This window comes from Prionailurus viverrinus, chromosome B3 (assembly GCF_022837055.1).
Source record: "Prionailurus viverrinus isolate Anna chromosome B3, UM_Priviv_1.0, whole genome shotgun sequence".
NCBI classification, from domain to species: Eukaryota; Metazoa; Chordata; class Mammalia; order Carnivora; family Felidae; genus Prionailurus; species Prionailurus viverrinus.
Genome location: NC_062566.1, coordinates 16670580 through 16693760, shown reverse-complemented (window position 1 = coordinate 16693760; position 23181 = coordinate 16670580). Strand labels below are relative to the sequence as shown.

General features: G+C 41.1%; 2 protein-coding genes across 2 annotated transcripts; both read right to left on the bottom strand.

The window, feature by feature from the left end:
• Window positions 1-1192: 1192 nt before the first annotated feature.
• LOC125168568 (40S ribosomal protein S29-like) lies at window positions 1193-2658 on the bottom strand. Its single transcript, XM_047863706.1, has one exon. The coding sequence runs from the start codon at window positions 1461-1463 to the stop codon at window positions 1287-1289; it is 177 nt and encodes a 58-aa protein (XP_047719662.1). The 5' UTR covers window positions 1464-2658; the 3' UTR covers window positions 1193-1286.
• Window positions 2659-2941: 283 nt separating this feature from the next.
• Window positions 2942-22962, bottom strand: MPHOSPH10 (M-phase phosphoprotein 10). Its single transcript, XM_047864232.1, has 11 exons — window positions 22824-22962; window positions 20519-21191; window positions 19447-19607; window positions 18807-18978; window positions 15686-15827; window positions 14761-14828; window positions 12994-13131; window positions 10598-10708; window positions 4826-4933; window positions 3604-3834; window positions 2942-3190 (listed from the first exon to the last, which is right to left on the bottom strand). Exons 1-11 carry the CDS (start codon window positions 22910-22912, stop codon window positions 3041-3043), a joined length of 2043 nt encoding a protein of 680 aa, XP_047720188.1. The 5' UTR covers window positions 22913-22962; the 3' UTR covers window positions 2942-3040.
• Window positions 22963-23181: the final 219 nt, after the last annotated feature.

Here is a 23181-nt window from a genome sequence, read left to right as displayed (position 1 = left end):
GACTGAGCCACCCACGATCCCCTAAATTATGATCTTTAAGTATGCTCTGTGCCCATTGCTGGGCTTGATCTCATGACCATGAGATTGAGTCACGAGTTCTACCGACTGACCCAGCCAGGCACCCCGGTTATTGAATATTCTTAGGAAATGCATACTGAGGCATTTAGGTGAAAGGGCCATGATGTCTCTAACTTCCTCTCAAACTGTTCAGAAAAAAACAAAATAGTAAAGCAAATGAAACTAAATTTACTAGAATTTTGCTGTAACTTTAAAACATAAAAATAAACGAGTTAAAAATGATACAGAGAACAAAAATGCTCCGTCTCATTAGCAGGAAAACATAAATGAAGACCACGGAGGTGTACACAGCAGAAAGGCAAAATATTTTTTAAACTCTGCCAATACAACCTCTGACAAAGATACAAGTAAGTCCAAGTTTGTACAACTACTTTCAAAAGCAACTTTCAAAAGCAAGTCTTTTGCACTTTCTACCCTGCGATTCTATTCTAAAAGACACTAGAGGCTAGAGCATACGAGTAACACTGTGTGGAAACAGAAGGTTCAAAACAGCATTGTTCCTAATAGCATAAAATGAAACAATGTCTTCATGTGACTGGGTAAATAAAATTGTGGTAGATGCATATACTGTGCAGTGCTGTAAATGAATGGATGAATGAGGGAAATCAACAGTGAAAAAGCAAGCCACAGATGAGTGTCTTATTTTCATAAAATTCAAGTACTAGTGAAGTAAACAATGCATGAAGAGATATATATGGTCAAACACATACAAATGTAAAGGAACGATGAACACAACTCAGAACCGTGGTTTAACTTTTATTTTAGAGAGAGTAGAAGGGAAAGAGAATCTTCAGCAGGCTCCACACTCAGCACAGAGCCCAACACAGGGTTCAATTCCATGACCCTGGGATCATGTCCTGAGCCAAAATCAAGTTGGATGCTCAATGGACTGAGCCACCAGGCACCCTGGTTTTCTCACTTCTTTAACATACGTGAAGTAGATGAAGAGCACCACTGAGTACCATTTTGTGTTTTTAAAGAATTTATTTTTTTAAAGTAATCTACACCCAATATGGGGCTCAAATTTACAACCTTGAGATCAAGAGTCCTAGGCTCTGAGCCAGCCAGTGCCCCCGTTTTGTGTTTTTAGAGAAAGAGTGGTTTCTCCAATGTGTTGTTTTTCATAATTGAAGTATTTTTATTTTATGTACAATGAGTTGGCATTAAGGTAGGTAGGTATCTTGGATGACCCACTCAAGGAGATTCACTTAGTCCAACTTAATGTAGCCTATATCCTTTGAGAACTGATGGAAACACTGGCAGCACATACTGAGGCCATATTGCCAGATCACACAGTACTGGTGTGAGCAGATGCGGCAAGGTGAGAACCCTGGCCAAATTTCCTCTTTCCTCAGATGGCTCTGGTAGAGCTGTTGGTGACCCATCTTGCTTTCTCAGATGCAACAAGGCAAAAAAAAAAAAAAAAAAAAAAAGTTTACGTTATATTATGTTTCTAATTTATATAGAAAAAGTATGTAAATATTCCACCAGAATGTACACTTCATAGGTATAAGAATCCTTTTGTTCGGTTATCTCGCTGGTACCTAGGATATTGCCTGGCACAAAGTAGGTATATAAAATGAACATAATCTTTAGAATGTGTCAAATATTGCATAAAAAAGCAAATGAACAGATGTGCCTCACCTAGAGGCAGGGTGAGAAATGAAGATAAAAATGATTCTAACTATGCAAAACATCAAACTGCCCTTGGACAGGTAAGGTGAATCATTTTGGGATCATTCTTATCTTGACTAATTATGAAAGAAAGACTCAAGGGAAAGAGAACTAAGCCAGCAGTTGAATGGGGACTGGCAAACTGAATTTAAAAAGAAAGCAGAACTCTTAGAGCCATAGAATACTCCAATTACCACTAAAACCAAATGACACTTTCACTAAGGCTGGACTGAGACCTGGAGACCTAAAGACACAACCCTCCACAGGCTCTTCCTGTCCACTCATTGTTCCCTGTGGATGAAAAACCGAAACAGCTTCGGGAAAAGCTGCTCTCATTTTCTTCCCATCGGAGGTAAAGCTTACAGCATTTCCATCAAAGCATAGTATGAGGTCTTGCCAGACAAAAGGCAGTTTTCCCTGGATGGGGAGGTGAGCACCTGGTGGTCACGGAAGATTCACCACACCTGCCAGTCTACCTTCCTTGTGTGTTCACCTTCTATCACATCTAGGTTGCATCTGCCCTCTCTGCATCTGACTGTGGACACTACTCTATAGGCTACATGAAGTCTTTGTCCGTGTGACGTGAGATCACCTCCCAAAGGGAAAGATATTAAGACACGAGCATGGCAATGTCACTGTGTTGTAGAAGGATGACCAAGCAGTGGGAGAAGAAAGTCAGGACCCCAAAGAGTGAGGACCCCTGCTGTAGACAGCTGTCTGTGACAGGGGTGGCTGGCTCCTGTGCCCTTGTCAGCCTGCAGACCAGCTCCTGCTCACCAGCTGGTGGGCCCTTTCTGGCCTTCACCTGGGCCACAGCAAGGACAGTGTGCAAAGGGGCTTGGCAGCTACATCCAGCTTCACGCCCAGAAGAAGCAATTCAGGGTTTTCCAACGACAGTTGGGAGTTTGTCTTTTCAAACTGCAGAATTCTCGGGGCGCCTGGGTGGCGCAGTCGGTTAAGCGTCCGACTTCAGCCAGGTCACGATCTCGCGGTCCATGAGTTCGAGCCCCGCGTCCGGCTCTGGGCTGATGGCTCAGAGCCTGGAGCCTGTTTCTGATTCTGTGTCTCCCTCTCTCTCTGCCTCTCCCCCCTTCATGCTCTGTCTCTCTCTGTCCCCAAAAAAATAAATAAACATTGAAAAAAAAAAAAAAATTTAAAAAAAAAAAAAAACAACTGCAGAATTCTCAAATATCTGCCATTCATGAAAAGAAAAGTTCTCAAATTTTATTATAAAACAATGACAGATTATAAGCTTACACATTAATATTTACATTATATTCAAAATATATTACAGCTTTAATTTATGAACAGAAATATCCTTCTTTTTCTTCTTTTTCTTTTCTGTTTTCTTTGCATCACTGATTTGCATTTTTACTTGATCTTGTAATTTAGAAAAGAATGCTTGAGATGACTTCAAGGCTTTGTCTTTACCTTCATCCTGCAATTAAAGACAGTAACACACTCACACTATAAAATGCGCTTGTAAGTTAAAAAAAAAAAGCGCCAAATAATTATAACAATGTATATGGAAATATAAATATCCATAAATGGACAAGGAATTATGAAAACTCACATCAGTTTGCCCAGAGGTTTTATATACATTTTATGCTGCTGTGATATTCTTGTGACTTAAAGGAGGAGTGAGTAGGAAGAAAAACTCCTGCCAGGCCCCACGTCTGGGAGGGCCATGTGCTTTGGGCTGTTATTCCAGCCAGGCACCCACGGCCTCTCACTAGGCAGGTGGGTAGCGTCAGCTGGGTCTGACCCTCCGTGGATCGATTGTCACCTACCACTTGCCACCAGTTTCCCCACACAGGCCCCGTTCTGCGGTTTTCCTTCCTGCATCCTTACCTTTAATAGCGAAGCTTTGCCTGCTTTGGTCAGCTGTTTTAATTTCTCTGAAGCTGCTGCCTTCGTGTATTTCCCGGCTTGATCTGGGTTGTTCTTTTCAAGCAGTTTTCTCCGCTTTTCCTTCTCCTTTAGTTTCATACGCTTCTGATACTTCTTTTTCCTCCGTTCTCGTTTCTTGTCTGTAGCTGTTTTCTCAGCAGCTGTTTTTACATCTCCAGCTTTATTTTTTTCCTATTAAAATAATCACCAGTTGATCTAACTTAACACAACTCAGGAAATTAGAAGGGAAGCAAGTCCACAGAACGTGGCCAACAGGCTGTGTATCTACAGCCAAGAGTGAGTACGCAGTACCTATCTGCACCCCAAAGAGCTTTGGTAGCTCAGTTCTTTAGGCCTGGAACTCATTCTTTGATGAAGCAGACTCTCACAGTGACAGTTCGGCTACATCAGCACATCACAAAGGCAGCCTGGAGAGCTAGGTTAGCAAGCTGATAGTCCCAGAAGCAAGCCCCCTTACAGCACTCAAGACTCCAGGGACAACCTCAGCGCCAAGCTGCTGATGACAGCCACTGGCGGCAGGAGGGGTTCCCCAAAATGGAAGGGACGTATCTATATACTGACGATCGATTTCCTCTCTTTTCTCCCCAGCTGCCAGCCTATCCTGCCAGGGCTGTCAACTGTAGAGGTGGCAAAGGTGCTAAAAGGGATGGGTGTGGGTGCAGCAAAGTGAGGAGGGACAAAGAGCCATGTGCCAGGCCAGCTGGGACGATGAGACCTGTTACAAACCATCATTTCTTTTTACTTCATGAGCTTCAGTGTTCATGAGGCAGGGACTGCCTACACTTGGTATGTCCCACGTCTTCTAATAACTCAAATGTTCTATTCTAGAAACTGATTCTATTATTGATAAGCATTAAATGGACAAAATAATGGGGGAAATTATGATATTAAAGGACTACTAGTATATGAGCAACATAAACAATTTATTTTAAACCTAGTATCACTGATAGTATTCAAATTGGATTATAACAAGATATAGATATGGGATATTTACAAACAGCTTTTCTAATAATTCTATCTGTACCTCATAATATCTGATTACAGAAAACTGAACACTATTATTTGATTATACTTAAAACTCCAGGAAAATGACATTGAGTAGAGATTTAGCTATATACCAACTTATAAAAAAAACCTTAATGTTTCCACACTGGCTTTTTACCTTGACTTCCTCTGGGGCCAGGAGAGCTGCGTCACTAACGCTCACTGGGGCTACCTCCTCCATGGTTATGGCCGGCAGATTTGACACAACCTTAATCTCTGGAACAGGCTAGAAAAGAGACAACACATTTAATAGGAAGTCAGAAATGGTCCTAACACAAAATATTTGTATCGTGAACCTATTAAAGCATACTATACAAAATACTCTATGGGGATTATTTAAAATATGAGATGTGTTGACAGCAAAAATCTTAAGATAACTGGAATGATGGCAGTGTCAGTGGGCAACATGGGCTACCTGAGGAATTAATAATCTGCATATTTTAGGAACTATTCTTTCTCATTACTACACCAAGAACCCTTATTTCTACACTTTTGTGGAACATTTCTGCCATATTCAACACCAGTTCTTTCACCGAATTTTACTAAATTATTCCCATCAGTAACAGATGTGGACATTTTCAAACATTCCTATCTAGTGTTAAATAAATCTATTGATATTTGTGAATATTACCTTGTCTGCAGTTATGGAAAAAAGTCCAGCAATAAGAAATATATACAAAAAGATGCAAGGAAAAATGCTTATAGGAATGAGTCAAAATAGACTACCTGATAAACAAATTTTGTCATCTTCCAGCTACTGAAAACATAACTTTATAAACAGAAATATGAAATGATACAGAACTCCTTTGGAAAACTAAAACAGTATCAAAATAAATCAAACCTATTAATTATAAAAAGGAGAAATGAATACAATGTTCACTAGTCTTTTTTTTTTAATGTTTATTTTTCAGAGAGAGAGCGAGCGAGAGTGAGCACACGCGCACACTAGCAAGGGAGGGGCAGAGAGAGGGAGACACAGAATCCGAAGCAGGCTTCAGGCTCTGAGCTGTCAGCACAGAGCCCGACGCAGGGCTTGGACCCACAAACCGTGAGATCATGACCTGAGTTTAACCAACTGAGGAACCCAGGTGCCTTTTTTTTTTTTGAAAGAACTTCCCAGGAAATTCAGAAATTACAACAGGTTTCATACTGATCAGAACACGACTGATTATTTACCTAACGCTTACACTAATGCTCTTTATATCTAATTCTTGCACATCTCTGAGGGGCACCAGGGCACAGGGACAGGGACTCTGTTGGCTAGAAGAGAGTAAGAGATGAAGTGTGGGGCACAGCAGGTGCCCTGGAGAGAACATAGCACTGAGACTCAGGAGAAAGGGGGCTCTACTGCAGAGTGTGTCACTGATCCCTTTGCACACTCCTTTTTCTTACCACAGTCCTGTCCCTACCCCAGTTAACTGGACAGATGTGTGTTCCGGGAAATTTCAGAAAGAATAAAAAGGACATTTCACACAATGTCAGAGTGTTAAAGAAAAAATTTCTTCCACTGGACTACTGACTGTTCACTTACTTATTAGTTACGTTGTGTTCCATTCTGTAATTTAAAGAGAAACAGAGAAAACGGAGACAGCCCAGAAAAGAAAAAAAAATGATGACTGGTCAATAGGGTTTATGGAGATTGTGAAATACCAAACTGAGTATGAAAAAAAGTTCTTATTAAAAGGAACCTGTACCAAAAATTCTACATTTCTGAAGAGGAAAAAAGAAAGGCTTCTATATTGGGGCACGTAGCCCCAAATACATTCTCTCCTTCTTCAATTCCCAAGATTCCACGGAATGTCTAATTCCCCATATCAGGCTCTGTGTTAGTGTGATGAACACAGCAGGGAAACAGCAGTGAACAAAACACATTTGTGCTGGCTTGGAAACGAGTAGAGAACAATTAGCCATCAAGCAACGACGGTGATGGTGTTATGAGGGAAATGCACAGAGCAGTGACGAATGCGGGAAGGAGATGGCACTCAGCCTGAGACCCCAGAGACAGGAAGGAGCCAACCATGGAAAGAAAGAGGCACAGCCTAACAGGCGGAGGAAAGTCCAGCAGGAAGATGTGAGGAAGGAGGCACTCTGCTCACTGAAGGCACTGGAAGACCAGTGTGGCTGGGGGATAGCAAGCTATGGAGACTAGAGGGGTGAGAGGGAGCCAGATCACGTAGGGTCTTGTAAGGCACAGGAAGGGATCATGTTTTTCATATTAGTAACTTTTTCACAGTAAGACCTGCTGGCCAAGAGGGGATGAAAATTCCTCTCTTCATTTATTCCACAGCTATACTTGGCACTTTGGTATCTAAAATGGCTCCTGCCACCACAAACTTACTGTCATACAAATTATACCTTGATTAACTCAAAACAAAAAGCCAGGTGATAAAAGCAGACTGTCTTAGAAGACAAGATACTCACACAGGAAAAATCTCCTAACCATCAAAGAATCCGAAGGATTTTAGCGATTACCTCTTCTATACAGAGGAAAGGTGAAGCAATTTGTCTAATTCACAAAGCTAGTCAGGGGCAGATTCAGACTCAGGTTTCTGACTTCTAGACTAGTCTCTGAGATTCATGACATCTCATTTCTAGGCAACACAAAGGGGCAATAGGTTGGCAAGTACTAAAAGGAAGGCATAGAACATTTTATGGGTTCACAGAGTGTAGTGAGTGGGAGAGGCAGCTCCAAAGAGTAAAGAGGCACTGAGTCAAGTGTGGTGAGAATCAGACAGACAGAGGTCGCTGGATGTCTGGGCCTGGCACAGAGGGGCATGAGGCAATGGGGACAGCATGGACCCAGAGTTAGATCCAACCCTTCCAACCTTTTTTTTTTTTTTTTAAATGTTTGTTTACTTTTGAAACAGAGAGAGAGAGAGAATGGGTGAGGAGCAGAGAGAGGGAGACACAGAATCCAAAGCTGGCTCCAGGCTCTGAGCTGTTGGCACAGAGCTGGATACAGGGCTTGAACCCACTAACCATAATATCATGACCTAAAGTGAAATCAGATGCTTAACCGACTGAGCCCCCAGGCACCACCCCCCCCCACCCCAACCTCTTAAGCCTTGGTTTCCTGATCTGCAAAACAGAAAGAATAGCATCTACCTTAATGTTTTGTGGATCAAGTTAATGTGCAGGGACACTGACATCATCAAGATGGCAACACAAGTTGATCCCAACCTTAGTTGTCCTCACAAGACCAACTAGCAACTATCCATGGATGAGATAGCATTGTGAAAATCCGAGAACCCAAGGGTGAGGCTGAAGCAACCCCCTGGACCACAGAGACTGAGAAGGACTGCATTAGAAAGGTAGGACAGGCTACACTCTGACCATATCCCTCCCCCCAGCCGGCACAGCACCCCATTGTGAGAGACCACCTGGACCTAGGGTTTCTCCAGTGGGAAGAGAGCCTAAGTAGACCTGTAACTCCCCAGCATCGTAGGACACTTCTAGACAGGCCCAATCATGTCGGTGTCATAGGGATCACCAAAGTCTGTGGGGATTGACCACTGGGGATCAGACTAGGATGGAGAACAAGGGCAGGGCTTATAGCAGTTAGTGCTTGGATCTTGGCAGACCAGGTTCCTGCTTGCAGCAGTGTCCAAGTAGAGTTCCCAGCCAGCGGCCTTGACCATTTGTAGAGCCAAGCTGGTGCCCCTGTCTGGCTCCAAGAAGTATCTGCACCCCCGTGTTCACTGCAGCATTATTTACAATAGCAGGCCATGAAAACAACAGAAATGTTCATCAATAGATGAATGAATAAAGACAACATGGTATACACACACACACACACGCACCCACAACACACACACACACTGGAATACTATTTAGACATAAAGAGAAGGAAATACTGCCATTTGTGACAACACTGACGGACCCTGAGGGCATTATGCCAAGTGAGATAAGTCAAATGGAGAAAAGACAAATACTGTATGATCTTGTTAGGCAGGAAACTAGGCATGAGCAGCAGGAGGATGGACCTTCGACATCCAGATGAAGAGCTCTACTGGAGACCACCCAGGGACCACCACAACCCACCCCTCTAGCAGTGGGTCTGTGGTTACAACGTCCTGGCAGAGGAAGAGTTAAGTGTGTTGTGCATGTGGCACTTGTGCACAGAGCAGCCCCTTGTCCTTATTTGACCTATGTCTCCAGAATAGAAATAATGTTGTGGCTTCCCACCCTTGCAGGCATTTCAAATACATCTTGGGAAAAGACATGAAAATTTGGGTAATTATTATATAATCCCGGTCTGTCATTCAAATGTTGTGACCCTAGGCCCCACCCAAAAGAAAAAAAAGATCCAAGTCCACACTCACGAGTTTCTGGGCCCTGTGTCTCTCTTGACTGGCAGGCTCCTCCTGTGGAGTATACTTGAATACAATTTTTCTATGCTTTACTTTTGTTTCCCTGTAATTATTTACCATGGCAGCCAAGAGAACTGAGGCTTCTTCTTTCCTTTCCCATTTAACTTTGGGTAACAATCTCACTTAGATTTCTCTAAAAAAAATCCCCCAACTGATAGAGAACAGATTAGTGGCCACCAGGTGGTGGGGGAAATGGGTGTAGGTAGTCAAAAGGTACAAACTTCCAGTTATAAGAGAAGTTCTAGACAGAGTTAACAGTATTGTATATTTGAAAGTTGCTAAGAAAGTACATTATAAAAGCTCTCATCGTAAGAAATAAAACTGCCACTACACTGGGTGATGGATAACTAAACTTACCATGGCAATCATTTCACAATACACACATGCGGGTATCCTGTGCCCTTCCAAAGTTCATGTTAGGCCACTTTGCTTTTACAAAAGACCTGGATTAGTACTCGTTTTTGCTAACTGAAAGAAATCTGAAAAGAATTTTTACTTTTGTGAAAGCAAAAGTAGTGTTCAGCATCTGTTTTGCAGTGAGCTCCCCTGCCCAGCTCCTTCTCCAGGAACCACACTCGGCATCTCAGCATCAGGCCACCAGAGCTTTAAACTGTGTCTGTGAGCATTTGTGTGCATCTCCACGTGTTTGTGCATCCGTTACAAGACTGGTTCTGAAGTAACAGAAAAGCCTAGGAGAGGTTCTTTTTTGGGGTCTGAAAAGCTCAAAAACTTTTCCATTTAGTTAATGGTAATTGCTTCTTTGGTTTATCCATTTAGGCTTACGAAACGTTTCATAGGAACATTCTACTTTCTGATGATGGGGGAACCTCTATATCAAACCACTGTTGTACATCTTAAATGTATACACTGTTACTTTATCTTTTAAGTTCATCTTTTTTTTTTTTTTTTTTTTTTTTTTTTGAGAGTGACAGTGCAAGCAGGGTAGGGTCAGAGAGAGGGGGAGATAGAGTCCCAAGCAGGCTTCTCGATGTCACTGCAGAGCCCGACATGGGGGCTCACGAACCATGAAATTAGGACCTGGGCTGAGATCAAGAGTTGGACGTTCAACCGACTGAGCCACCCAGGTACCACTATGTCTATTTTATCTTAATAAAATTGGGGAAAATGGGTTCACATACATAAAGAACCTAATATGGTACATAGCAGGTATTCAGAAAATATTCAGCAGGTACAGACATCACAGGTCTCCAGACACACCACAGGATGAAAATACAACCCAAGACTGAACAACAAGAAAGAGTGAGTAATGAAGAGATCCTGTGGCTAAAATTTTAGGTCTGGCAAAGGCCCATCTGGTGATGAGGCTGGATCAGCAGAGGAAGCCAGAACTGTCCAGGACTACATGTAAGCCTTCCTCAAGACAGGCCCTGCCTGTAATTTACAGGGAATGCCTATAGGTTTGTATCCAAAACCAAATAAAGTGCTAGCCTCACAAAAGCTCAAAGAGGAATTAAAGGCACATCTGTTCTGACTGCACACTGAAATGTTAACACACTTACCGGTTTAGGGATGAAGTGAAAGTTCGAGAGGGCATCCAATTTTAAGAAGAGGGAATCCATCATCTTCTGAATTTCTTTGTGCTCTGGATTTTCTTCTTCTGCTGTTTTTTGCTTAGGAAATGAATTCAACAACATCAGATTAAGCAGCCTAATACACATCACAGGGCAAAACCCTGAAGGTCAATAAGGGTGCTCCCCATTTCTCATCAAGGCTCCAAAAAAAACATTACAAGGCAGAATTCAAGTTCTCAATACCATGACGGTGCCAGCACTAGCCAAAAAAGAATGTGCTCTGCACTTCAGGAGCTGCAGCAATCACTACCTCTAAGATTCAGAACTTACAATTTAATTCCCTTGGTATTTATTTGTCAAGAACTAAGCCATTCCCACTAGGATGGCTATCATTAGGAAAAGGGAGGAGCGGATAACAAGTGGTGGTGAGGATGTCAAGGAACTGGAACCCTTGTGTGTGGCTGGTGACAATGTAAAATGGTGCCATCACAATGGAAATGAATCAGGCAGTTCCTCAAGTTAAACAGAGAATTACTGTATGACCTAGCAACTCCCCACTTAAGTAAATACCCCAGAGAATTAAAAAAGAGGTTCTCAGGGGCGCCTGGGTGGCTCAGTCCGTTAAGCGTCTGACTTCAGCTCAGGTCATGATCTCATGGTTTGTGAGTTCAAGCCCCATGTCGGGCTCTGTGCTGACAGCTGGGAGCCTGGAGCCTGCTTTAGATTCTGTGTCTCCCTCTCTCTTTCTGCCCCTCCTCTGCTTGCACTCTGACTCTCTCTCTCTCAAAAATAAATAAACATTAAAAAAAAAGGAATTAAAAAAAAAGGACGTTCTCAAACAAATACATGTAGCCATATGTTCAGAGCAGCACTATTCCCAACAGCCAAAAGGTAGAAACAGCACAAATGCTCACAATCCCCTTTTCCTTCTGCCCATAATGCTCACTCTAAAAGGCTAAGACTCTATTTTTTTTTATCAAGGCATAATAGAACAAAACAAAACCACACACACCAGAACAGGGAAGCCACTGGCTCTTTGCCTGCACCACCTTGATACCAGAGATGCATCCAGGTCTGTTTCTAATTCTGTCACCAGAGCCCACTTTCCAGCCACGTCCAGGCATTTGTCACTGCTTTACTTTAACTTAACTCATTTTTTATCCTCCACGTGTCATTTGCCTTATCCCAGATAATAATGGCTGTGAAATCATCTTTAAAAAAAAATTTTTTTTTAAACATTTATTCATTATTGAGACCCAGAGAGAGACAGCACGAGCACGGGAGGGGCAGAGAGAGGGGGAGACACAGAATCTGAAGCAGGCTCCAGGCTCTGAGCGGTCAGCACAGAGCCCGACGTGGGGCTAGCTGTGAAATCATCTATATACAACTAGAAGTTCATTCATGTGCTATTTATTATCACCTTGCCTATTACCTCTAGGACAGATACCAAACTTCAGGAAATATTTATCATCATCCCCAGACTAACTCTTAATTGAATGGGTCTAGAATTAGCCTAAATTAAATCCATACTCAAAACCTTATGATTGACTACTGACTTCTGAGACCTCAATAAAACTGGTATTTACAGAGCTGGTACAGCTGTCCCATTACATATTTAATTTTTAACTCTCATGGTTACAAAATACTTTCTGTATTTACTGAATCCTCTCAAAGTAGCCGGGCAATGTTTAATAATATGTTCCTTCAACTACCACTTTGGGTTGCCAAACAGCCAGAAAGAATTTGAATTCAAATCTTTCTAGATCTTCAACTTAACAGCAGCATCAAGGTCATGGTTTGCTATTGCTGTGAAAGTGGCATTAATTAATCAAATGGCTTTTGCAAATAAAAAATGCCATTTTACCCCCAACTACATACTGACCACATTCTGAATAAATCGAATGTGGAAAAATAATCCAATCACTAACTGGTAATATAATATTACTTGAAATTACTGTGTCCTACTTAACCAGATAGTTTTTTTAAGAATCTAAGTGAAAACAAAACCAAAACCACACAACCCACCAGACCTAAACACGTGAATGAATTTACAGATAATGTTATACTGGTAACTTCTAAAGAATGAAAGAGAAGTGATTTTAAAATTGTGGGACTACTATAATAATTTCTAGAAAGTTAATAATTACCTTTGGAACAATCGGGTGAATAATGACTAACTGCAAAACAAGTTCCCCTACCCCCTCACATTCAGGGGCAATATCGTAACCTCTCTATTTCTAACACACTGTCTCACACTTCAATGAGGTGAACCAAGAGCATAAGATTTGTTTCCTGACTTTCAGCCATCACAGTAGAACCAGAAGAGCCAGCTGTCTGCTTCTCTTACTTTAATAACAATGCCTTTGCCTTCAGGGAGTCCTCACCTGGTTGAGTTTGATGTATTCCTGTTCATAAATTTCAGCAAGACTCAATTTGCTCTTCTCATGGTCTAACGTTAAACGTTTTTTATATTCATAGGCATCCTCCTTAGGTTTTTCTTTACGTACTACATCATCCCAAGCCTGAAATATGAAAGGCACAAGGACCATAAATTAACAAAATCTATCATTTCTTTCTAAGCTCACTTAAGACTCTTCCTCTGGACTATAGATGCTGGAGAGGATGTGGAGAAACGGGAACCCTCTTGCACTGTTGGTGGGAATGCAAATTGGTGCAGCCGCTCTGGAAAGCAGTGTGGAGGTTCCTCAGAAAATTAAAAATAGACCTACCCTATGACCCAGCAATAGCACTGCTAGGAATTTATCCAAGGGATACAGGAGTACTGATGCATAGGGCCACTTGTACCCCAATGTTCATAGCAGCACTCTCAACAATAGCCAAATTATGGAAAGAGCCTAAATGTCCATCAACTGATGAATGGATAAAGAAATTGTGGTTTATATACACAATGGAATATTACGTGGCAATGAGAAAAAATGAAATATGGCCTTTTGTAGCAACGTGGATGGAACTGGAGAGTGGGATGCTAAGTGAAATAAGCCATACAGAGAAAGACAGATACCATATGGTTTCACTCTTATGTGGATCCTGAGAAACTTAACAGGAACCCATGGGGGAGGGGAAGGAAAAAAAAAAAAAAGAGGTTAGAATGGGAGAGAGCCAAAGCATAAGAGACTGTTAAAAACTGAGAACAAACTGAGGGTTGATGGGGGGTGGGAGGGAGGAGAGGGTGGGTGATGGGTTTTGAGGAGGGCACCTTTTGGGATGAGCACTGGGTGTTGTATGGAAACCAATATGTCAATAAATTTCATAAAAAAAAAAAAAAAAAAAAAAAGACTCTTCCTCTGGAATATTTATTATCATTCCAGGGTAAGCAAATTGTAGCAAAAAGTAATTAATTTCAACCTGTAAAATGACTATTCAAGTCACCAAACATAGGTATTATGAAAAATAAAGAGGGCATTACTTAAGTATTCTTTTTTGTTCTTGTTTTAAATGCACCTTTCTCCTCGTTACCACCTTTAATTCCACATTTCCCCATCAAGGTTTGTTTACAAGTCAATACTTGAGTTTCTCATTTCATTTCAAATTTAAGGATACTCTGCATACAGTACCCACCCTTCAAACTATTCGTATTTTGAGCAAACACTATACACATTTTAAAGCCATCTCTTATTGTATGTGTCATATGCCCAATGTTATTCTAAGTTTACAAAATAAAATCAATTCTTAAACAAAAACTTTGCTAAGTTTTTAACATTTGAAAAAAATAAACCCTTTGTCACACTGTGCCCAGACACTGTGTGCCAGATGAAAGGTCCCAAGTATGACCCTATCAAGTCAGAATCAGTCACCACGCCTGTCATCCTCTACCAGTTTCACCGGGCGCCACCAGGCAGATGAGCAAGGCACAGGAAAGACTGGCAGTGGCTCTGGCTCTCCCTTCTCCTCAAGCACAAGGCTTTCCAGAGCTCTAGTGAAAGGCAGTGCCTCACACAATAAAAGAAAGATAGTGCAGACTTAAGCAGTAGTAGCCTTCAGTGTAGATTTAAGCTTTAAATGAAGAACTGATATAAACAAAATTTCTACGAAAACAATGAAGAGTGTTGGTCCTGCTCCCAAAATACTCATATATTATTTCTAAAAATTCCAGTGAATTTTAAGTTCAGTTAAATTTCATTCTTACTGACCTGATCTCTTATCCTCTGCTTAATGATATCTTCCAGTTGAAGGGTGGTTTCCTCTGTAATCACAGGAGCTAAAGGAAACAGAACATGTACTCACGAGGTAAGTATACACTAGACCAGAGGTTCTCAAAGGGTAGTCCTTGAACCAGCAGCATCAACACCTGGGAACTTGTTAGAAATGTAAATTCTTAGGCTCTACTCCACACCACCTGAATCAGAAGGTGGGGGGAAAGGGCCACCTATCTGTGTTTAACTAGCCCTCTCATGCTCCCTCTAGTTTGAGAACCACAAAAGTAGAGTATATCCAGTAATCAGTGCTAACACTTTTAGTCCATGCACCTGGGTACTCACCCTCTTTTCCAATCTCTCTAGAACTGAATAAAATGGAAATTCATTTTGATTTCACAGGTACAAGAAAGAGTTTGATGAGATGACCAGGGTTCCTGGCTAGAGTTCACAATTTCGTCAGTAGAAAATGATACCAGGCATTGTATACAGGTCACTAGCAGAAATGATTATGGATTTAGGCATGAATTAGCATAACAGTAATTCCTGGGTAAATTAATAGTACTGTGACTGTATAAGAGAATGTCCTATTAGAAGATACATGTAAACGTACTTAGGCATGAAGTGTCATAATATTGGTAAATTACTTTTAGATGATTCAGGGGGAAAAAGTACACACAGATAATCACATATATACATAGGGGAAGGAAAACAAATATGGCAAAATGTTAATGATTGGTGAATCCAGCTGAATAGCATATATGTGTTTGTTGTACTATTTTGTCAACTTTTCTGTATGTTTGCAACTTTTTAAAATAAAAAGTTGGGGGAAAAGAAATATCATTTCAAATCTTCCTATGAAATAAAGTCATAGAAAACACATGCAAACGAACATCTGCAGGAGCCCCATGGGCTCACGTACCCATGCGGACTGCATGGTCAAAGTGCAGAGTCTCTTCTAGAAGGCTGTTCTCTGGTCGCTTTTGAGCTGTCACTTCCCCTTGAAGCTGCCAAGGTTTTTTTTCCAACAGCTCTTTTTCTAAAGATGCAATTTTTTCATTCATCTAAGAAAGAAACAAAAAGTTATTACACATTTAGGAAATAAATCAGGCTTATAGCTGAATAAAAGCAACTACTTTAAAAGCACAAAAGCGGGGCGCCTGGGTGGCTCAGTCGGTTAAGCATCCGACTTCGGCTCAGGTCATGATCTCATGGTCCATGAGTTCGAGCCCCGCGTCGGGCTCTGTGTTGACAGCTTAGGGCCTAGAGCCTGTTTCGGATTCTGTGTCTCCCTCTCTCTCTGACCCACCCCCGTTCATGCTCTGTCTCTCCCTGTCTCAAAAATAAATAAACGTTATAAAAAAAAAAAAAAAGCACAAAAGCAAGAAATGTATTATTTCTCAATACATTTTTGTTTTTTCTTGCCACCATTTTATTATTAAGCCAACAGTAACTTCCTATTCTTAACACCTGAGGTGGGGTGAGGCAATGCAGATGACTTCTTTTCCTCATTGATTTGAAATGCCATGTTTATAACATACTAAATTCCCCCAGAAGATTCTGGACAGATTTCTGGGCTCTGTTCTAGTCAAATGATCTATCCATTCCCAAGCCACTATCAATTTTAACTATTAGAGCATTCCAAAATTAATTTTTATTTGAACATTAGACTTCACACCCCCAATCCAAATTATTTCTAACTTTTAGAAGACATTTATAACTTTTTATTTTTTTAATTTTCATTTCTTAAAAAATTTTTTTATGTTTTATTTTTTATATTTGAGAGAGAGAGACAGAGAGACAGTAGGGGAAGGGTAGAGAGAGAGACAGAATCTGAAGCAGGCTCCAGGCTCTAAGCCGCCAGAACAGAGACCAATGCGGGGCTTGAACTCACGAACCATGAGATCATGACCTGAGCTGAAGTCAGACACTCAACTGACTGAGCCACCCAGGCGCCCCTATTTTTTAAGTTTATTTGAGAAAGAAGAGCATGTGCAAGCACGAATGGGGGAAGGGCAGAGAGAGGGAGGGAGCGAATCCCAAGCAGGCTCCATGCTGTCAGGGCAGAGCCCAACACAGGGAACGATCTTACAAACCATGAGATCATTACCTGAGCCAAATGCTCAACCGACTAAGCCACCCAGGCAGCCCTATAATGACTTTACAGTGTAGAAAATGCCAGCCTGAAAGCTACCTTACTGAATTCCCTTGTTTTTCTAATAGCTTTCAGTTCATCTACTTAGGTTTTTCTAGTATCCTTTGCAAATATTAATGCTCATTTCAGTTCTCCTTACCTTGGATGTCTTTCTACTGTAGTTGCACTAACACTTCCACAAGGATGTTAAATAACAGTGGTAAAGGTAATAGTGGACATTTTGTCTTACTCTTCATTTTAAAGGGCTACTTCTAGAATTTTACCACTGAGCATGATGGCACCTTTTGGTTAAATGCATTTGTATTTCACTGCAGGTGAAAAAAAATTAAGGATGGATACTAAATTTCATCAAATGTCTTTTTTTAAGTTTATGTATTTTTGAGAGACAGAGAAAGAGCACATGTATGTGGGGGAGGGGGAGGGAGAGAATCCCAAGCAGGCTCCACAATGACCAATGACAGTGTAGAACTGGACATGGGGCTCAATCCCACGAACCTGGAGATCATGACCTGAGCTGAAATCAAGTCAGATGCTTAACTGACTGAGCCAGCCAGGTGCCCACATCAAATGTCTTTTTGACATATATGGAGAGAACCATACAGTTTTCTCCTTATCCTGTTACAACCAAGAATTACGTTAATAGATTTCTTATTACCAAATCAAGAATAAGGCCCATTTGGCTGTGGTGTTGTCAGTCTTTCATTATGCTATTTGGAATATTCACATCACTATTCATAAATGAAACTGTGTGTGTGCATGTGATTTAATGTCAGGTTTGGGTATCACGTTATTAATAGCTTCACAAGAAAAAAAGTCTGGAAGCTTTACTTTTTGTACGTGGAAATTAAACAACATTACTTCTACTTCTTGAAAGTTTGATATAATTCCCCAATAAAACTAAACCTGCTTGTCTTTATCTTAGGGAGGATATAGGGAGGGAAAGACACTAACTCAATGAAATTTCTTATTTTGTTTCCTAGTGCTTCCCCACCTCCTCCTTTTTTTTTAAAAAAAATATTTATTTATTTTTGGGAGAGTGTAAGTGGGGGAGGGGCAGAGAGAGGGGGACAGAGGATCCAAAGCAGGCTCTACGCTGACAAGCTGACAGCAGCAAGCCCAACGTGGGGTGTGAACCCATGAACAGCGAGATCATGATCACGATCTGAGCTAAAGTCAGACGCTCAACCAACTGAGCCACAAGGTACCGGCCCCCCACCCCTTCCTTTAAATCTATCTCTTTGGGGACAATCTGACAATCATAGATTTAACTCAGATTCTCCTTTGCTAATAATTCTTTTGATATCCTTGGTATACTTATTTGCCTATTCTCATTTCTAATTGCGTGATATAATTTTAAGGTGGTTAAATGACACAAATAACTGGAGCCAGGCTGTTATCCATTATTTGCAAATGACACTTCATTTGCCTGAAATCATGTCACAAGGAGATAATTTTTATCAACTTTAGAAAATGTATTTGAGATGGCATTAATTAAAATTCAGGTATGTGGAGCCATCCACAGAGCATCTGAAAGAAGCAGTATCCTTAAGAGCAGCTGAAAGAGCTACAAAGAGAGGTTCACAAGACAGCTAATTAGGAAAAACATGCCACTAGGTATAAAGAAACCAGCGACAAAGGGAAAAAAAAACAGCTTTTAACACAAACTGAAAGTCAAAGGGTGGGAAATGCAGCACTGATTTTTACAAATTAGCTACCTTCCACGTGGGCATCTGGATATGGTGTGCTGTAGGGAATAGCAGCAAGATTTTTGTTTTGTTTTTAAAAGATAATTAAGCATTCAGCCAAGAAAAACAGTGTACATTAGTTATCTGGGAGTCCCATAGTCCTGGTAAGTATATACAAAATTCCTTCAATTCTTAATCATTACCTTTTCCTGTCTTTTCTCAAAAGAGGATTTAACTTCATCAGAATCCTTCTGTACATTTAAGATATTTGTATCCTCATTTTCCTCATCATCTGGCAAAGCAAAGGTCACTCTTTTTGAGGTTTCTTTATGTTGTTTACTGTCTTCACTTTCTTCAAAGTCATCATCTTCATCCCTATAAATACCAAAACACTTATGAAAAACAATAATACACCACTTTTCATAAGTAAAACAAAACTTATTTTCTAGTAATTTAAATTCTTTTGTATACCTAATGCAAATAAATATTCAGAATTCCAAAGTCATTCAGTTATTAAGGACCAGAAGGTATTATTTCAGTGAAATAGAACAAAAAGTGTACAATATATAGAAAATATTCCTCAATCTATAGTACAAACTTATCTCACAAAAATAACAATAAGGCACAAAAAGCAAATAAATAAAGATCTGATTGCTGGTGACATTTATCTTCATTAGATGATCTCTAATGACTCTTTAAATTCAGAGACTTTCTTCTGGCTACCCTGAGACTATCTGACGTTAGAGAATATAGCTTTTTAGGATAAACATATTTGACAACTATGAGTACACACATATAATTGGACAGTTCTAGCTTACAATGTAAGGGACTCAAACTACTCACGTTTCAGAAATGCTTTCTTCTTCTTCTTCTTCTTCTTCAGCAATTTCTTTGTCTTCTTCCTTTGGATCCAGTTCATCATCATGAACACTTGCTAGATCTTCATCACTTTCAACTGGATCAAAGAAGTCTTTGTATTTCAGGTTTCTGGAACTTTTACCTGACTAAAATGAAAAGACTTTTCAAAATTCTGACTAAGGAGAAAAACACATTAAATCATGCATATATGTGTATGCATATTTTTTTAAAGACTTTTTTTTAATGTTTATTTTCGAGAGTGGGGGGGAGGGAGGGAGGGAGGGAGAGAGGGACAGGGAGGGAGGGGGAGGGAGAGGGAGGGAGAGGGAGAGAGAGAGGGAGAGAGAGGGAGATGGGGGGAGGGAGGGAGGGAGGGAGGGAGGGAGGGAGGGAGAGAGAGGGAGAGAGGGAGGGAGGGAGGGAGGGAGGGAGAGAGAGAGAGAGAGAGGGAGGGAGGGAAGGGGGGTGGGGGGAGACACAGAATCCAAAGCAGGCTCCAGGCTCTGAGCTGTCAGCACAGAGCCTGACGCGGGGCTCAAACTCACAAACCGTGAGATCGTGACCTGAGCCGAAGTCGGACGCTTAACCGACTGAGCTACCCAAGGGCCCCTGTATATGCATGTTTTATAAGGAAAACTGGCAACTACAACACTACTACAAAACTGTAAGAACTACTAGACCGTAACAAACTGGAAGGAAGTATTGATTCATTATATTCCTATCTCTAAATCTTCTAACTATAATTATTTCCAAGATATCTCAGCTTAAAGTAAACAGATGCCTTCCTTTCACTTATTATCATTTTTAGTGTTTGGTGAAGATATGTTTAAGGGAAATTCTGAATACCTCTAACATGTGTGGTTATGGTTGTTAAGCTACAAAAGAAATATTTTGTGATAAGCTTTGGTTTAATTTTTCCAGTCCAGTTTTCAACAGATCTAAATACTTCACTTGTGCCCTGATGAGTTTTGAGGTATTTGAAACCTCTTCTCAAGAAACAGAACAAAATCTCATATGAGGTAGAAAGTCCTCTTTCTCTCCTCTCCCAAGACTTTACCTTAGGTTTTTGACTTCCAAGCAGTTCTCCTTCATCTTCATCAGAATTGACGTCTTCAAAAAAATCAATATCTTCCTCCTCATCACCTTTTTGTTCCTCTTCTTTTTCCATGTTTTCTAAAAAGGTCTCCATTTCAGATAGTTTGAAAAATTTATCATCTACTATGGACTTCTCTCTTGGTTTCCTAGGCACTTTGTCTTGCACCTTGCTTTGCTCCTCCAATTTGCTGATATCAAAATCAAGATCAGAATCTTCATCACTGAAAACTGGACTTTTCCTCAGATCAATTGTGCTTGAGTTTTTCGTTTTCTCATCCCCTGTAGGATCATCATCACTCAGGTCTGCCACTTCCTCCTCCTCCAAATCTTGTTCGAGGGCCTCCTGGCCATCAGCCTCCACCTCTGAGCCATCCTCTTCACACTCCTGTTCTTCATTCTTTGGAAAAAGACTGATGTCTTCGTCTTTAATGGTTTTACTAACTGCATCCTGGAAGTATTGTAAAATTGGTTCATTTTGCAATTCTAGTTGTTGCCAAATCTGCTCATCATCAAAATTCTCTATCACCAGTTTTTTTAAAGGACTTCCGTGGATTCTGCCATTCTCTAGTGTTTTGTTAAAATCATAAAGTACTTTTGTTAATGAAGTGAACTTTGATGCCAATTCATCTTGAATCCTATTAAGGGGGCATGGGGAGGAAGTTTAAAGAGATTTATAATTATAGATAATAATTTCACAGCACTGTGAATTAGACAAAAAAAGCCCAACTCTTGTGCAAAACCAAACTTGAATGAAATATCAATTTTAAGTATAGATCCTGGCTCCCAAGAGTGTATTATCTTGCAGATGAGCCACATTAACATATAAAAAAGAGTCAGCTAAGTGTCTATGAATCTGCTGTATGGATTTTAGACAGGGAAACTACTACACACCTCTTTGCCTCAAGATATATAGTGAATCTTAGTCTTAAAAAGCTCAACTCTGCTATGTTATATGCCACTCCATCATTCAGTCAGCCAATGGTCAAAACTTGCTTTGGCAAGAGTGTCAGAGACTACCTCTCTGAAGATGTGACGTCTGAGATGACACCTGTACACAAGGAGATAGTCTTTCAAAGCTCTGGAAACATTATCTTCGAAGTAGAGGAAAAAGTGAGAATAAATTTCCTAAGATGGAAATGAGCGTGGTGAGTCTGAGGAACAAAAATGCCAGCATAGCTGGAGTGTGATAAAGGAGGCAGAAGGTTAGGGAGGTAGATGGGAGGTGAATCGGAGGTGAATCGTTCAGGGCTCAGAGGTAAGAGTTTGCCATTTTAAGTATAAAGAGAAGCCATCAGAAGATTTTAAGCAGAGGAGCAAAATGATAGAATATACACTCTGGAAAGATGGCCAGTAGAGGAAACGTTACAAAAGTACAGTGATTAGGTTGATGAAGAACTGTGCAGGGGTTAGGGGAACAGATTCTGTGAGAAGCAGTCGAATTCAGAATACAGTCTGGAGACAGCACCGACAGAATTGGCTGATGAATTATATGTAGAAATGAGAAAAAAGGAAGATATCAAAGAAGTAGCTAAGTTATATGTCTGAACAACAGAAAAAATAGAGCTGCCGTTTGCTGAGATAGGGGAAGCAGGGGTGGAGCATGGGGAAAAAGTATCATGGAGGGCACTGTACAGGAAATTAAATAGAAACAACAGCTCATTTTGCACATATTAAATTTGAGATGCTTTAAGAATATGTGGCTGTAGTTGCTGTGAGCCTGAAGCTGAGGGAAAGGTCGGGTTTGAAATACAAATCTGAGAGCCATACTTTCATACAACGCATTTTAAGTCCTTCAACACAATACAAAGAGCTTATGCGGGCAAGAGATATGAAAGACAGTCCTAATTCTCAAGAAGCTCATCGTGGAGGTGGACAGCCAAGCGACAAACTTAATACTTCCAATGAAGGATATGGATAAGTAAGCACTGGGTGGATTGAGAGCATATTGGAGAAAAGAGCAACCAACCTAGGGTGGCATGCGCCTGTGTGTAAAGAGTCGGGGGGTGCGTTAAGACTCAATGGAAGCCTCTGGGCATTAATAACTGAGCTTAGTTTGGTTAGCACACGACTCGGAAATCTGCACTGTACAGCTTTCAACAACTTTAAAATTTTTGATAGGCTAAGGGTGCGTCAAGTAAATGAAATCTGGGAAAAAGAGGTGTACACATCCCTTTATCTTCCCCCTACTCCAGAATTCGCTGGGGGCCATGAGTCCGCACCCACGCTGAGACCCGGGCTTCACCCAGAGTCCGGCTCTGCTCACTTACGTGAGGAAGCACTCTGGCCGGCCGGTGGCTTTATCAACCTCCTTCAGACACCGTTCCAGGGCTCGTCGACGCCAGACCCGCGGGACCATTACTGTCTGCAGCTCTCCACACAGCGCCGCATGTAAAGGAAAAGCGCTGCCCGGAAACCGCGCTACAAAGACGCGCCTCGCGCAGCCTAGACCCTGGAGGCTAAGGTTCCGTCGCTCAGAAGTTCCGGACCCACCCCCTGCCAGAGTCAATGGCAGTGCAAGAACTTTCACTGGGCCATTGATCAGTTCTAGCGCTTTTGAACTTTCTCCAAACTTTCTGTTTCGTAGTCCTGAGGGGCTCATAGGGGTGACGCCTCCTCCCTTTAAGT